The 15926-nt window shown below is 41.5% G+C and overlaps 1 protein-coding gene across 1 annotated transcript in view; it reads left to right on the top strand.

Annotated features, from left to right (window-relative positions):
- The window catches only part of LOC135192961 (uncharacterized), an 86680-nt gene that overhangs the window by 20973 nt on the left and 49781 nt on the right, over positions 1 to 15926 (top strand). Inside the window, exon 4 of the mRNA XM_064176346.1 lies at positions 10249 to 11583. Coding sequence (XP_064032416.1) covers positions 10249 to 11583 — 1335 coding nt within the window. The remainder of the gene's footprint in view (positions 1 to 10248; positions 11584 to 15926) is intronic.

Consider the following 15926-nt stretch of genomic DNA (forward strand, 5'->3'; position numbering starts at 1 on the left):
ATCTTTTATTTATTGGTAAACTTTTCTTCATATAATTTCCGAATCACAGTGAGATTATTTATTTGGGTGTGCATATCTTTCTCCTCTCTACATCTAATTCTTTTTCTTTGGGAAAGAAGGGGGAAGAGGGAAGGGCATCCTATAAATTGTTATTGGTTCTACCAACTATATTTGAGTCTCTGGGAAATTTAAATTAGAACAAAGACACCCAGACTGACCAAAGGGATGTTTCATGCCATATGACATCAGCTCAGATACAAGAATAAAGTGAAAAAAGGAATTTTGCTGGGATTCATCCATTGTGTCTATCCTCCAGAGTAAGAACCAAGCATAGAGAGCCCTACTTCCCCAAGACTGAACATCTACTGTTGGGAAGTAGAGACTAACATCTCCCTCTCTGTCTTTGCTTTCAAAGCAGTCTATTGCTTTACTTATTGTTATTATTAAATTTCTTCTAGTATATCATTAAGTTTTGTAATATTTCACCCTCTCCCCTGTCCATTTAAGAAGGGGAGGGAGAGAACAGCTTTGGTGGGCATTTGGTCCCAAACAGGGCCAAACCACCACAAGGGCAAGACTTAGGAGAAGTGTCTGAAGTCACTGAACTTGTTCAGCTCAGAGAACAGAAGACTGGGAAGCTTGTTAGTGTTCAAGGAGCATGTAGGCAACACTCCTAGTCAAATGGTTGAGTTTTAATTCATTCTACAAGGGCCAGAGTGTTGGGCTTGGTGATTCTTATGTGTTCTTATGCAGTGAAGGTCAATACTTTACAGAAACACACAAACTAATTGTTAAAGAACAGGAAATACTTTAGTTTCTTGCCCTTTAAAATTGGAAGATTTGGACCTATTTTCCTTCAAAGTCATGTTGTCTGTCAGTGTCTTAGAGGATAGCCAAAGGCATTTGCGTAATCTTAGCATTACTAACTTGTAAGTCTAATATTATTGTAGAAGAAAGAGATAGTATATCTGTTTTCTTTTTGAGATATGTGTGTGGCCTTATAAGTTTCTTAGCAACAGTAACAAAACACAGTATTTGAAAAAAGTTTTGAAGTCAAACAACTATAAATGATAAATTAATCCTTACACTTTGGCTGAAAAGAGCTGGTAGAAGCTAACAATATGAAAAGCCCATGCACTATTTTGGAAACAGCAACTTGGATACACTTGTGGAAGTAGAAATTTGAGTACTATTGCATGTTTAGATTGATTTAAATCTTTGGTTTTGACTACAGTTATCCAAACAAAATGGCTTGAATTTAAGTTCTTGTCTGCATTCTGGTTTCATGTAGATATTTAACAATTGTTTACATAAAAGTATGCAGTCCTTCAAAATCCTTTTATTTAATATGAAAATAAAATCCCAAGAAAAGCAGTACAACTATTGTATCGAAGCAGACAAAACAAAAAAATCACTACCATCATTATGAACCATTGGAGAACATAGCTTTAGATCCCTGATGAGGTTCTATTCAGATGTCTTTAGAGATCTTTTTACAGTCATTAGTCTTTTTAGTTTTTATTTCTTTGGTTTTGCCAATCTCCCACCCACCCCACCCCACTAATAGCTAGGTGGTTACATTGAAAAAGTTGTGATCAGTGGATTAGTGTTCAGATGACCTATCAGGAAAGTTTAAATAAGTTGATACAGAAATAAAATATGTAAGAAGATTTTTTTTGCATTTGGAGTGGATTTTTTTGTGTTTTGTTTTTTTTTGTTGTTTGTGTTTCAGTTTGGGTTTGGTTTGTTTGGTTGGTTAGGTTTATTTTTGTTTTGTTTTGTTTTGTTTTTTGGTTGGTTGGTTGGTTTTCTTCTCCTTACCTGAGAATTTTGAATCACAGTGACGTGTTACTCTGAGAAACTTGATAATGCTGAAGCATCCAAGAAGTGACCAATGTAAATAAGAATGCTTACATAGGTTCTAAAAGTGAAACCTTAAAATATCAGGCATTATGGATAGAATAATTGGGGATTTTAAGGTCTGATATGGTTTAATCCCAGCCATCAACTAAAGACTACACAGTGGCTTGCTCACTCCTCCTACCCAATGGGATGAGGAGAAGAATTGAAGAAGACATCAAACTCATGGGCTCAGATAAAAGCAATTCAATAGATAGAATATAATGCGGTAAATAGTACTAGCAATAAAATTTAACAATAATTTTCATGAAAATAAATATGACAAAAAAAAGAAACAAAACTTAAAGGACGAATTATGCACAGTGCAATTGCTAACCACCTTCTGATCCATCCTTAAGCAGAAATCAGCTCATTCCATCCAACCCTTTCAACACCTGCACTGGTATTTCATAAGGAACCTTTCAACTGACTATTACTATTAAAACTTGTTTATACTAAATGTATGGCTCCTTTCTTTTATTCTAATATGGAATATTATTGCTTTTCTTCAGTTTTCTGACCTATCTGTGTTCTAGAGCACACCAAATTCCTTCCTTCTCCCCCCCAGTTGCAGGTTTGAATGGGGACAAGAAGAAGGCATGAAAAACTGCTTTTCTCCCCACTGTGGGCCTGAAGGGAGAACAACGAAGGGTATCTTTCTCCACATGTATACTTGGCCTGTGCTGGGAATCGGGCTGGTGATTTGTGGGAATGCAGAAGAGTTGTGGGGTGCAGGCGCAGGAGAGCCATGGGAAAGTGTGTGAAAAGAAATGACAACAGACAGATCCTTGTAGTAACAGACCTTGGTTCTGACATGCAGCTGGCCACCTTATCTCAGAAGGGGTAGATAATGGACCTTCGCTAACGAGAATAACAAGGCATGTATGTATTCAGATGTGATGGGTTGTCCCTGACTAATTATGCTAATGTGTAGGTGTGTGCTCTACTGGCTGAGTGTATATATTTGGGCTGTACATAATAAAAAGGGTCTTCTGCATAATTCACATTGAATTGCCTGAAGACCCTCGCGGCTGGCTTGTTTACCATGACTTCCACAGCAAGCAGAGATAGCAGGCAGTGCAGCCTGTAGTGGTGGTTGGCTGAGTTATTTGCACCTAGTATAAAATGGCAAATGGACACTTTGTCTAGAAAGCATAAATTGAGCAAAGGAAAAAAGGTGCAAGGTTCCTGCTTTGAAAGACTTCCTGTCTTGACAGAGCTCCTAACAGGACAGGTTCCTGCCTTGACAGAGTTCCTGCCATGACAAGAGTTCTTGTTTTTGCACCATCCCTGCTTTTAGATGGTTCTCTCTACTTTTGCACCATTCTGTGCAAATTTGTAAGCAAGTCCTGGGGTCCATTTGAAAGAGCTGCCGGTAGCACCAGGACCATACCTCAGCCTTTATTTCCTGGCAATTTCAAACTGGAAAGATGCTTATACTTTAGTTCTCTCATGCTGCTCCTGAGGCATTATCACTTTCATGAATTTCTGTCTTATGGAAGAAGTCCTTGAGACACTTCTGAGTTTGGCAGCTTTTCCACCCACCTTGGACTTTTGCTGTTTGGATCCACTATTGGATATTGTTTGCAGTGTCAGAAGGCAGCTGAGCCACACAGAAATCCATAAAGTTATCATCGCTGAATGTCTGTTTCACCTCTGTGAGTAAAGCCTGCTGTTTCCTTAATTGTCCACTCAACCTGATTGATAGTGGGGTAAAAGCTGCCTTTTCCATTTTCTGACTTCCTAAATTTCCATTTTTTGACTTTCTAAATCTCTAAATTTGCCCATAGCATCCTGTGAAGATTTTTCCTGATCAAATTGAGTTTGTAAATAAACCTAAACTAGTTCTATATATAGTCTGGGACAGGTATTTTCAGGAAAATAAAATTATTCTAATTTTTATAATTCCTGACTCAGCTACATTAATTCCCTGCCTCTGTGACAATCTGATGTAGAAGCTGGCTGAAGTGATCACATAGTTTCCTGGAGCCCATATGCAAAATGCTTACTTTGCATTTTATCTGCAATTAATGTTTTTAATACTATAAATGCTCATCCTATTTGTCATCTCTACAGTCACCTACAGTTGACAGCATGTAACTAGTGTTGCAATAAAAAAAGAAATTAAAGTGAGGAGCCAACACGCTAATATCGTGTATCGTATTTATTTAATGTCAGACTTCTGTGTAATGATCTTTTGATGACTCACTTGTAAACTATCTCTATACAGTTCTGCATATGCAAGATTTAAAGTTATTAAAGTATTTTGTAACTTCATCACTTGCAAAAAATTGTCCTCATTCCAGTACTCTTTTCAAATTTAAAGTTACAAATCCTAATACAAAACAGTTCAGCATAAGAGGTGACTGGTGCTTCATCTTGGTGTAAAGACGCTTTTAGAGGTTGAGGACTAATGTCTAATCATAAATAAGTTTATTATAGAGTACTAGAGAGCACCAGGGGCTGGACAGTCCCCTGGGGATTGGGCAAGACATAACAAAGTATTTTCATCCCATCCTTCTTCAAATCTCTGTATAGTCAGACATTACAGCTTGTTCTTTCTTTTTCCCTCCTTTGTGCTTTACACTTGTTTCTCTTTTTTTGCTCTACCTTGCTTACCTTTGTGTGAGGTAAGGTCTACTGTGGTGTGGATGGAGACAAAGAGATTTCAGCTGCATAGCACAGCCTTCAGGCTTTGGTCGAGGGCGAACAGAACCATTGTCAGGTTGTATATGCATACATATATATATATATATATATATATATATATATATCTATATATATCTACAACATGTATGTATATACATATGTCTATATGTATATATTTATTAGCTTTTATATGTAGTGTACTTTGTTAATTGTAGTTTCATTTAACTTCCAAATTCTTTGCAAGTGTTGTTATTTATTCATTTATTCCTTTTGGGGTAAATCCCATATCCTGTCTGGTGCAAAACTAGCACAGACATAAATCAAGGTTAAATAATTCCAAACTACAATTAAGTACACACATATATACATGCAAGCACACATAAAAAAAGGTAAAAGCAGGATAAATTTTAGGGATACAACCTTAAGATTAAATGACTGTAAAGCAGGGAGGGGGGGAATCATCAATCTTAAAATCACAGACTTTATATTCAGGATTTACCCATCTTCAGATTTCTGAGTTGTGCCAATACCATTCATTCACAAAACAGTTGCCCTTCCCTTTGGATGAAGGCTGTGACACCAGGAATTTTGAAGAGCAGAAATGATTGAAATAAGTGTCACTATAAATAGTAAAAATATTAAAAATCTGTTTTCCTAAGTCTACTGAATATAACCAACTTTGACAGCTGCTAGGCACCACAGCACTTGTACACTGGGTTTCTTCTTACCCTTTTAATCCTCTTTTAAAAGCTACTGGTGGTTTCACTGTTTACAGGAGAAAAGTTACACATTTTAGCTTCACTATTCATAAAGAAGTAACATGAAGTATGAGTTTGCACAAGGTACTTTACCCAAAACAGAAAATTATATTTCTAAAATTTAAATCTTCCTATGATTATAGGAATGAATGACTCTGAGAGATTAAAAAAATAGTCATTGTAATCCAGAACACTGCAGTACATTATCTCATTATCTAATTAAAATCAAAGTGTTCACAGAGTAAGGATGTAAGATATGTAACATAATTTTGATCTTAAAGCATTTAATAGCATTTCAATTTTAAAGCACATCAGAAGTTGAATCATAACTCACAAAAACGTGGTTATGCAGTTGTACATTTAATGTCTTAGTATGATTTTATCACCTGTTATATTTCATTCTCTGATAAGTTTTTTTTTATCCCTATTCAGTTCAGGATGTCCTTAAGATTAAATATTTAAAAGCAAAACAAAAACAAACAAAAAAAAAAAAAAAAAAAAAAAAAAAAAAAAAAACCAACCCCCACAAAAAAAAAAAAAAAAAAAAAAACCAAAAAACAAAAAACTAAGCCCAAAAAATGTATGTTATTTTACTGTTCTATAGCAACATATCATTTCAATGTTGGGAAACACGTCAGGAAATGCTTCAGTCCACCTGATCATATAGTACTCTGTAGCCGTCATGGGAAAATGAGGGCAAAACCTACACAGACAAGCACAATCAGAGTGATGCCACATGGACTCCACATGATTCAATTTGAATTCTAGAGGAGACCTTTATTATTTGTTCTGGCTCAGTTTATATAGTCTTGAGCATAGAGCACACATCTGCACATTAGCATAATCTAAGCAAGAACAATGCAGCCTTTTACATACACCACGCCTTGTTTTTCTCATTAACTAGATGTCCACTGTCTCTCCTTCCTCCAAATAAGGTATTCTGCAGCTGTGGGAACCAAGGTCGAAGTGCTCCATTTGCTTGTTATTCCTTCTCACACTGCGTTCCCAGTGTTCCTTGCTTTGCAGGTTAAGAAAAGTGTGTTCACTAGTTAATTCCCAAAACTTCATAGAGTCATAGAATCAGTCAGGGTTGGAAGAGACCACAAGGATCATCTAGCTCCAACCCCCCTGCCATGGGCAGGGACACCCTACCCGAGATCAGCCTGGCCAGAGCCTCATCCAGCCTGGTCTTAAACATCTCCAGGGATGGGGCCTCAACCACCTCCCCGGGCAACTCCTTCCAGGATCTCACCACTCTCATGGTGAAGAACTTTCTCCTCATGTCCAGCCTGAACCTACCCATCTCCAGCTTCACTCCATTCACCTTAGTCCTGACACTACCTGATATCCTAAAAAGTCCCTCCTAACTTGCACAACAGAAAACTATTGCTTCCTTTCCATGTTTGGTTTCTTTTTTTTTTTTTTTTTCTTTGCTACACTGGTTAATTTATAACTGATACCTTGTTTTCTGTTTTATCAGGCCTATTACTGACCATTCTTGAAGACTGTGCTGTAATGCAAGGTTTCCAGGGATATCCATTTCTAATGTACAGTGCACAGTTTAAGGATGAGATATTTAAGCGGTCAACTCATTGCAAATTTTAGTTGTTAAAAATTACTGGAGCAAGATGCCTTAAACAGTAAATACTTTCTTGGTACATTAATTTTCACATACTTGGATGAAGAAAAAATAATAGTAGCTGTCATCTGGTGTAAAGGGTCTGTTTACAAGTTATTCACAGCATAACTGTCTCATTCAAAATGATTAGGTATAGTGAATTTTCAAACTTTTCTTAACCGTATTTATTAGATTAAGTATGTTTTTCCTCAGAGTATGGTTCAGTAAATCTATCCAGTTAGCATTAGGACAAGACTGCACGGGGATTTTTTCTGGTGTAAGCTGATAAATATAAGCCAGGTGGATTTTCAGAAGAAAAACTGAGAGGATAAACATGAATTCCTAACCTACAAGTAAAGGAGTGGCTGTGTTATTTGTGTTTAATCTCTTTTCTTCATACATTCAAATAACCAGAAAATCTCCCCAAAGTGATACCTCAGCAGTCACAAATGCACAACTTCATCTGTAATTCATCTTGCCTTGTAAAGTGCTTACTGACTTACTGTCCTACAAACCCCTTACAATGCGAAATATGTAATTACAAAAAGCATAATGTGGTTATTCTACAACTAAAGGGTTGTTTGACAAACATTCCAAATATACAGAAATATATATAAAACACAAAATAATCTCTGATTTGGTTCAAATGTAGAATAAATCTGTCTTCCAATCAGAAAAAAAAAAAAAAAAAAGTTTGCTGGGAGATTTTTTTAAACTACTCCAGTATTAGACTGCCCTGATCATTTAAATGTGGTTTTTTTTTCACGTGCCATAGTCTTTATTAGAAGTATCACTCAAGAAACAATTTTGTCTTCGTATTATGTCCTTTCTCTTCATATAATTCAGAAAAACTTATCTGTTTCAATCAGAGACCTTGACTTCCTTAAAACTGAGATGTATAATTGAAGTGACTGGGAGAAAGGGAGAGTTTAGGTTGTTTTGTTTTATTTGATTCCTTGGTTGAGGGTCTTTTTGTTGTTTTGTTTTGTGGGTTTGTGTTGGGAATAGTTCGGTGGAGCGCTATGGGAAAATGACTCTTTGTTCATCAATATGGCTAGATGGTCAAATCCACTTTATTTCCATGATGCAGTGACTTATATACACTTCTAGCAAGAGGGTGCTCCACCAAGATTGGTTACAGTCAGAGGGTCCAGAGTTACATGTAATGCGTACATAGGTTAGCTTATCACAACATTCTAAGGGTCAGCCTGCCAGACCACCCACTCCAGTCCCCTTGGTTATCTAGTCTCTGGCCACTGCAACTGTGTGTGGGGTGCTTAATTGTTTACAGCTCGATTTCCTGGGCCAGCAGGGTTCCAAGGACATTCTCAGCACGGGTTGCTCATGTTTATAAATTTATGTCCTCGACTGGTGAGAAATTCTTCAACAGGTTTGTTTTTTTTCTGTTTTGATTTGTTAGTTATTTTGATTTATTTTTTTTTCATCCTTTGTGTCTGTTAATATATTTTGGACTTTTTCTAATTAGTTTCTACATTGCTGTAAAACTTAAGCAACATAGAAATAATGAGTGGAAATAATAAGTTTCAGGAATGGATTTTTAATACAGGGTGAAATGCATCTAGCTCCTGAAGCTGCAGAAAAGAGTTGTTTCCCTTTTATGTACAAAGAGTTCCTCTCTTCTTGTTACTGGTGCCTATATCTCTGTGACGGAAAGATTTGCGATTTTTTTCTCTGCTAGGAAGGAAATAAAGGAACAGGAGTTATATAATCTACTTTATTATTACTTGTTATCATATCATGCCTGTCAACAACAGTGAAGTACCATTCACACAGCCTGGTGGGTGAGAACAGGATAATTTCCACTCAATAGCAAACCATTGATCCAGAGGGTCTATTGTGTTCACTCTTCCAGCATGCAGTGAAGGACAGTTAGCACGTAGAGACATAGATTTTATAAGCTTTCTCATATTTAAGACCCAATGCCTACACCAGGCATATTCAGCATCTTCACCAATCAATAAAATTTACCCATACCCACCTCAATATTTTGTCTTTAGATCATTTTTTATACCTGAAGCTATATTATGGTACAAAACTTCCCCTATTCATTTGACCAAGCTTCTTGGTTTACCTAGGAGTAATTTTCAAAGTGTGTTTTTAAAACAAAAAAAATCAAAACTCAAAGCAAATTCAGTTTAAAGGATATCATGAACCGCAGGGAAAATGTGTTTGTTCCTTTCAGGAACATGTGCCAAATTCAATGTATTTTTGTTCAATGCAAATGGGGAGGGGGTTAAACATGACAGCACCAGAGATAAATCAAAGGGAATTGAGGATGGTAGGCTAGAGCTAGGAGTAAAAGCAGCAGCCCAGCTGAAGTGCATGTACACTAATGCACGCAGTATGGGTAACAAACAAGAGGAGCTGGAAGCTCTGGTGCTGGAGGAAAACTATGATATTGTCGCCATCACTGAAACGTGGTGGGATGGCTCACATGATTGGAGTGCTGTAATCAATGGCTACAGACTCTTCAGGAGAGACAGGCAAGGGAGAAAGGGAGGGGGAGTGGCTCTGTATATTAGGGATGCTCTGGATGTCGTGGAGGTAGAAATCAGGGATGATCAAGTTGAGTCATTATGGGTGAGACTTAAGGCGAAGGCCAACAAGGCTGATATCCTGGTTGGAGTCTGTTACAGACCACCCAACCAGGAAGAAGAGGTTGATTTATTACTCTTTAAGCAACTGGAGGCTGCCTCAAGATCACCTGCCCTTGTTCTGGTGGGCGACTTTAACCTACCAGACATCTGCTGGGACTTAAACACTGCAGAGAAGAAGCAGTCTAGAAGGTTTCTGCAATGTGTGGAAGACAACTTCTTATCCCAGCTGTTACGTGAGCCTACCAGGGGGGCAGCCCTGCTTGACCTGCTGCTCACAAATAGAGAGGGGCTGGTAGGGGATGTGGTGGTTGGAGGCTGCCTGGGGTCCAGTGACCATGAAATTATAGAGTTTTCAATCCATGGAGAAACCAGGAGGGGCATCAACAGAACCTCCACACTGGACTTCCGAAGGGCAGACTTCAGCCTATTTAAGGAACTAATTCAGAAAGTTCCTTGGGAAATAGCCCTTAGAAACAAAGGGGTCCAGGAAGGTTGGACCTGCTTCAAGAAAGAACTCCTGAAAGCACAGGAGCAGGCAGTGCCACTGAGCCGGAAGATGAGCCGACGAGGGAGGCAGCCAGGCTGGATGGGCAGGGAGCTGCTGAAGGAATTAAAGATTAAAAAGAGAGTGTATCACCTTTGGAAGAGAGGGGAGGTGTCCCAGGAGAAGTTCAAGGAGGTTGCTAGGTCTTGTAGAGGAAAAATTAGAGAGGCAAAAGCCCACTTGGAGCTCAGGCTGGCCACGGCTGCCAAGGAAAATAAAAAGTGTTTCTTTAAATATATGAATGGCAAGAGAAGGGCCAAGGACAACCTCCAGTCCTTGCTAGATAGAGATGGGAACATAGTGACAAAGGATGAGGAAAAGGCAGAGGTGCTTAACACCTTCTTTGCCTCAATCTTCACTAGTGGGACAGGTTGTCTCCAGCACAGCTGGACTCCTGAAGTGGTGGATGGAGTCAGGGACCAGTACAGTCCCCCTCTAATCCATGAGGAAGCAGTAAGGGATCTGCTAAGTCACTTGGATCCTCACAAGTCCATGGGACCGGATGGGATCCACCCTAGGGTGCTGAGAGAGCTGGCAGCTGAGCTGGCCAAGCCACTCTCCATCATTTATCAGCAGTCCTGGCTCACTGGAGAGGTCCCTGAAGACTGGAAGATGGCCAATGTGATTCCCATACACAAGAAGGGTCGTAAGGAGGAGCCAGAAAACTACAGACCTGTCAGCCTGACCTCAGTGCCAGGCAAGGTCATGGAACAAGTCATCTTGGGTGCCATCACAAAGCACCTACAGGATAGCCAAGGGATCAGGGCCAGCCAGCATGGGTTTAGGAAGGGCAGGTCCTGCCTCACCAACCTGATCTCCTTTTATGATCAGGTTACCCGCCTGGTGAATGTGGGGAAGGCTGTGGATGTAGTCTACTTGGACTTCAGCAAAGCCTTTGACACTGTCTGCCACAAGAAGCTCCTAGCCAAGCTGGCAGCTCATGGTTTGGACAGATTCACTCTGTGCTGGATCAAGAACTGGCTGGATGGCAGAGCCCAGAGAGTGGTGGTGAATGGTGCCACATCCAGTTGGCAGCCAGTCACAAGTGGTGTTCCCCAAGGATCAGTGCTGGGCCCAGTCCTGTTCAATATCTTTATTGATGATCTGGATGAGGGAATTGAGTCCAGCATCAGTAAGTTTGCAGATGACAGCAAGCTAGGAGCAGGTGTTGATCTGTTGGAAGGTAGGAGAGCCCTGCAGAGGGACCTGGACAGGCTGGATGGGTGGGCAGAGGCCAATGGGATGAGATTTAACAAGGCCAAGTGCAGGGTTCTGCACTTCGGCCACAATAACCCCAAGCAGCGCTATAGGCTGGGGACTGAGTGGCTGGAGAGCAGCCAGGAGGAAAGGGACCTGGGGGTACTGATAGATAGTAAGCTGAAGATGAGCCAGCAGTGTGCCCAGGTGGCCAAGAGAGCCAATGGCATCCTGGCCTGCATCAAGAACAGTGTGGCCAGTAGGACAAGGGAGGTTATTCTTCCCCTGTATTCAGCACTGGTCAGGCCACACCTTGAGTACTGTGTCCAGTTCTGGGCCCCTCAATTCAAGAAAGATGTTGAGGTACTGGAACATGTCCAGAGAAGGGCAACGAAGCTGGTGAGGGGCCTGGAACACAAATCCTATGAGGAGAGGTTGAGGGAACTGGGCCTGTTTAGCCTGGAGAAGAGGAGGCTCAGGGGTGATCTTATTACTGTCTACAACTACCTGAAGGGGCATTGTAGCCAGGTGTGGGGTGGCCTCTTCTCCCAGGTAACCATCAATAAAACAAGGAGACACAGTCTCAAGTTGTGCCAGGGTAGGTATAGGCTGGATGTTAGGAAGAAGTTTTTCACAGAGAGAGTGATTTCCCATTGGAATGGGCTGCCCAGGGAGGTGGTGGAGGCACCGTCCCTGGGGGTCTTCAAGAAAAGACTGGATGAGGCACTCGGTGACATGGTCTAGTTGACTGGATGGGGCTGGGTGATAGGTTGGACTCGATGATCTTGGAGGTCTCTTCCAACCTGGTTGATTCTATGATTCTATGATTCTATGATTCTATGATTCTTCAGCATCAGAAATCTTAACCCAACTTCTCAGCAAAATGAATGTCAACAATCAGAAAACCAGAAGTCTTTCCAAAACTGTAAAGATGCAAAGCTGAATCTATTTTGTTGTTTCATTGCCAGCATAACACTTGGACTTGGATGCCAAAAGGTTTGCAAAACTATGAGTATACTTTAGCACGATTTGTTAGAAATCTTGGCCAAGCTTTTAATGCACATGGACAGATTCACTATTTGTGTGCTCATTACGTTGTCTTTTGAATTGAATGAGGGCAAGCAAGACACTCTGATGAATTACACTTTGTACTCTTTAGGTCAGGTCAGCTTTAAAGACTGCACAGTAAACAATTCCAGCAGGGCCACATTCAGATGACAGGAGAGGAAAAAAAAGATACATCAAAGATGTTCAGTGGTACCCATAAGATTAAATAAAAGACCAGTAAGTGTTTCTAAAGCCCATGCATAGTAAAATACATCAGTGTGTAACAGTCCTGGATTGAGTTATAACAGAACTAATTCTGTTCAGTGATTTTACTTTTCAGATTGGTCTATTCAAAGTGACTGAACATTCTGCAGTTAATGGCATTTTCACAGGCAGTGTCTGCATCTAGCAGCAACAATACCTGGCATTTGTGACTATCAGCAAGGTCGAGTATGCAGACTGAGGTCACTGATTAAATCTTGTATACCATGTTAGTGGTACAGAAAGTAAAAGGCAACACCTGGGAGAGGAGGAAATTGACAGAACAAGTGACCTTAAACTGACCAGCAAGATATTCCACTCCCTATATATGATGCTCAGTGTGGAAACTCAGGGACTAGCTAATAGCCTTCATGTTTGTGTGGGGCCCTAGAGTGTGGTAAGGGATGTTGTACCCCGAACCATGTGAGAAGAATGAGAGCAAAAGAATAGCAAAGTGCTGTATTGTTGAAGCAGATGAGAAAGGCAAATGGGGAAAAAAAGCACCTGTTAAAATAAAGATAAAGCAGCAGGCTTCAGCAGGGCAGACTGTGGGAAAATGAAATTGTACCGTGCACAAACTCCTCCATAAATAGTCACTGGCTCCACAGATCTTGGCCATCGGTCTACTCTGAAGCGGTGGTCACCTCCACGCATTCTAGTCTGTCAGTTTGTCATTTTGGCTCTCCATGTTGAGACCAGATGGCCTGGGATCAACATCAACATATTGCCTGATAGTTTCAGGAAAACCCACAGTGCAGTAAAAAGCTGAGAGATCACAAGGGTGTTCCTGAATCAGTTCTAAAATCCCACTCCTGAATCTCGTTCCCATCTGCCATTGAGTTGAATATGGCACTTCCCATGTGTTTGTCCACAGTATCGATGACAGTGACATAATTGTCACCAAGAGGCTTTGGGTTCAATATTTATTTTCAATATATATTTAGAATGGAATGGAATGGAATGGAATAGAATAGAATAGAATAGAATAGAATAGAATAGAATAGAATAGAATAGAATAGAATCCACAAGGTTGGAAGAGACTGCCAAGATCATCCAGTCCAACCTATCCCCCAGCCCTATCTAGTCAATTAGACCATGGCACTAAGTGCCTCATCCAGGCTTTTCTTTAACATCTCCAGGGACGGTGACTCCACCACCTCTCTGGGCAGCCAATTCCAATGCCAATCACTCTCTCTGTGAAGAACTTCCTCCTAACATCCAGCCTATACTGCCCCGGCACAACATGAAACTGTGTCCCCTTGTTCTAATTGCTGGTTGCCTGGGAGAAGAGGCCATCCTCCACCTGGCTACATCGTCCCTTCAGGTAGTTGTAGACAGTAATAAGATCACCCCTGAGCCTCCTCTTCTCCAGGATAAATAACTCCAGCTCCCTCAGCCTCTCCTCATAGGGTTTGTGTTCCAGACCCTTCACCAGCCTTGTGACCCTTCTCTGGACACATTCCAGCACCTCAACATCTTTCTTGAATTGAGGGGCCCAGAACTTGATACAGTACTCAAGGTGTGGCCTGACCAGTGTTGAGTACAGGGGACGAATAACCTCCCTTGTCCTACTGGCCACACTGTTCCTGATGCAGGCCAGAATGCCACTGGCTCTCTTGGCCACCTGGGCACACTGCTGCTGGCTCATCTTCAGCCTACTATCTATCAGTACCCCCAGGTCCCTTTCTGCCTGGCTGCTCTCCAGCCACTCTGTCCCCAGCCTGTAGCCCTGCTTGAGGTTGTTGTACCTAAAGTGCAGAACCCTGCACTTGGCCTTGTTAAATCTCATCCCACTGGCCTCTGCCTACCCATCCAGCCTGTCCAGGTCCCTCTGCACTTCCTCTGTACCTTCCAACAGATCAACACCTGCTCCTAGCTTGGTGTCATCTGCAAACTTACTGATGCTGGACTCAATTCCCTCATCCAGATCATCAATAAAGATATTGAACAGGACTGGGCCCAACAGTGATCCTTGGAGAACACCACTAGTGACTGGCTGCCAACTGGATGTGGCACCATTCACCACCACTCTCTGGGCTCTGCCATCCAGCCAGTTCTTGATCCAGCACAGAGTGAAATCTGTCCAAACCATGAGCTGCCAGCTTAGCTAGGATCTTCTTGTGGCAGACAGTGTCAAAGGCTTTGCTGAAGTCCAGGTAGACTACATCCACAGCCTTCCCCACATTCACCAGTGTTGGAGAATTTCTTGCTTGCAGAGGACATGAAATGATAAACGTGAGCAACCTGTGCTGGGATGTGTCCTTCAGTCCATCTTGGGAGTTAAGATATCAGGCCCTCGGTAGCATCCCCCACATGCAGCTGCAGGGGGTGGAGTGTCAGCTGCATGTTGGCAGAGTTAGCCAGCCCCAGAGGCTGACCCTCAGATTCTTATGCTATATTACCCTATCCATGCCTCACATGTAACCCTGTACCATCTATATGTAACCAATCTTAGTTGAGCACGCCTCTTTGCAAGAAAGCATATAACTCAATGTACACAGAAATAAAGGGGACTATGACCATCTAATCATATTGGTGAACAAAAAGTCATTTTACCCAGGTGCTCCACTGGCACCCCAGGTGGGTAACCTGATCATAAAAGGAGATCAGGTAGGTGAGACAGGACCTGCCCTTCCTGAAGCCATGCTGGCTGGGCCTGATCCCTTGGCCATCCTTTAGGTGCAGTGTGATGGCACTCAAGGTGACCTGTTCCATCACCTTACCTGGCACTGAGGTCAGGCTGACAGGTCTGTAGTTTTCTGGCTTCTCCTTTTGACCCTTCTTGTGGATGGGCACCATATTGGCCATCTTCCAGTCTTCAGGGACCTCTCCAGTGAGCCAGGACTGTTGATAAATGATGGAGAGTGGTTTGGCCAGATCAGCTGCCAGCTCTCTCAGAACCCTAGGATGGATCCCATTTGGTCCCATGGACTTGTGAGGATCCAAGTGTCTCAGGATGTCCCTTACTTCTTCCTCATGGATTACAGGGGGTCTATACTGGTCCCTGACTCCATCTGCCACTTCAAGAGTCCAGCTGTCCTGGAGACAACCTGTTCCACTATTGAAAATTGAGGCAAAGAAGGTGTTAAGCACCTCTGCCTTTTCCTCATCCTTTGTCACTATATTCCCCTCTCTACCTAATAAGGGCTGGAGGTTGTCCTTGGCTCTTCCCTTGCCATTCATATATTTATAGAAACATTTCTTATTTTCCTTGACAGCCATGGCCAGCCTAAGTTCCAAATGGGCTTTTGCCTCTCTAATTTTTTTTTTTACAAGACTTGTCAACTTCCTTGAACTTTTCCTGGGACACCTCCCCTCTTTTCCAAAGGCCATAT

The sequence above is a fragment of the Pogoniulus pusillus genome, chromosome Z (assembly GCF_015220805.1).
Source record: "Pogoniulus pusillus isolate bPogPus1 chromosome Z, bPogPus1.pri, whole genome shotgun sequence".
Taxonomy (NCBI): Eukaryota; Metazoa; Chordata; class Aves; order Piciformes; family Lybiidae; genus Pogoniulus; species Pogoniulus pusillus.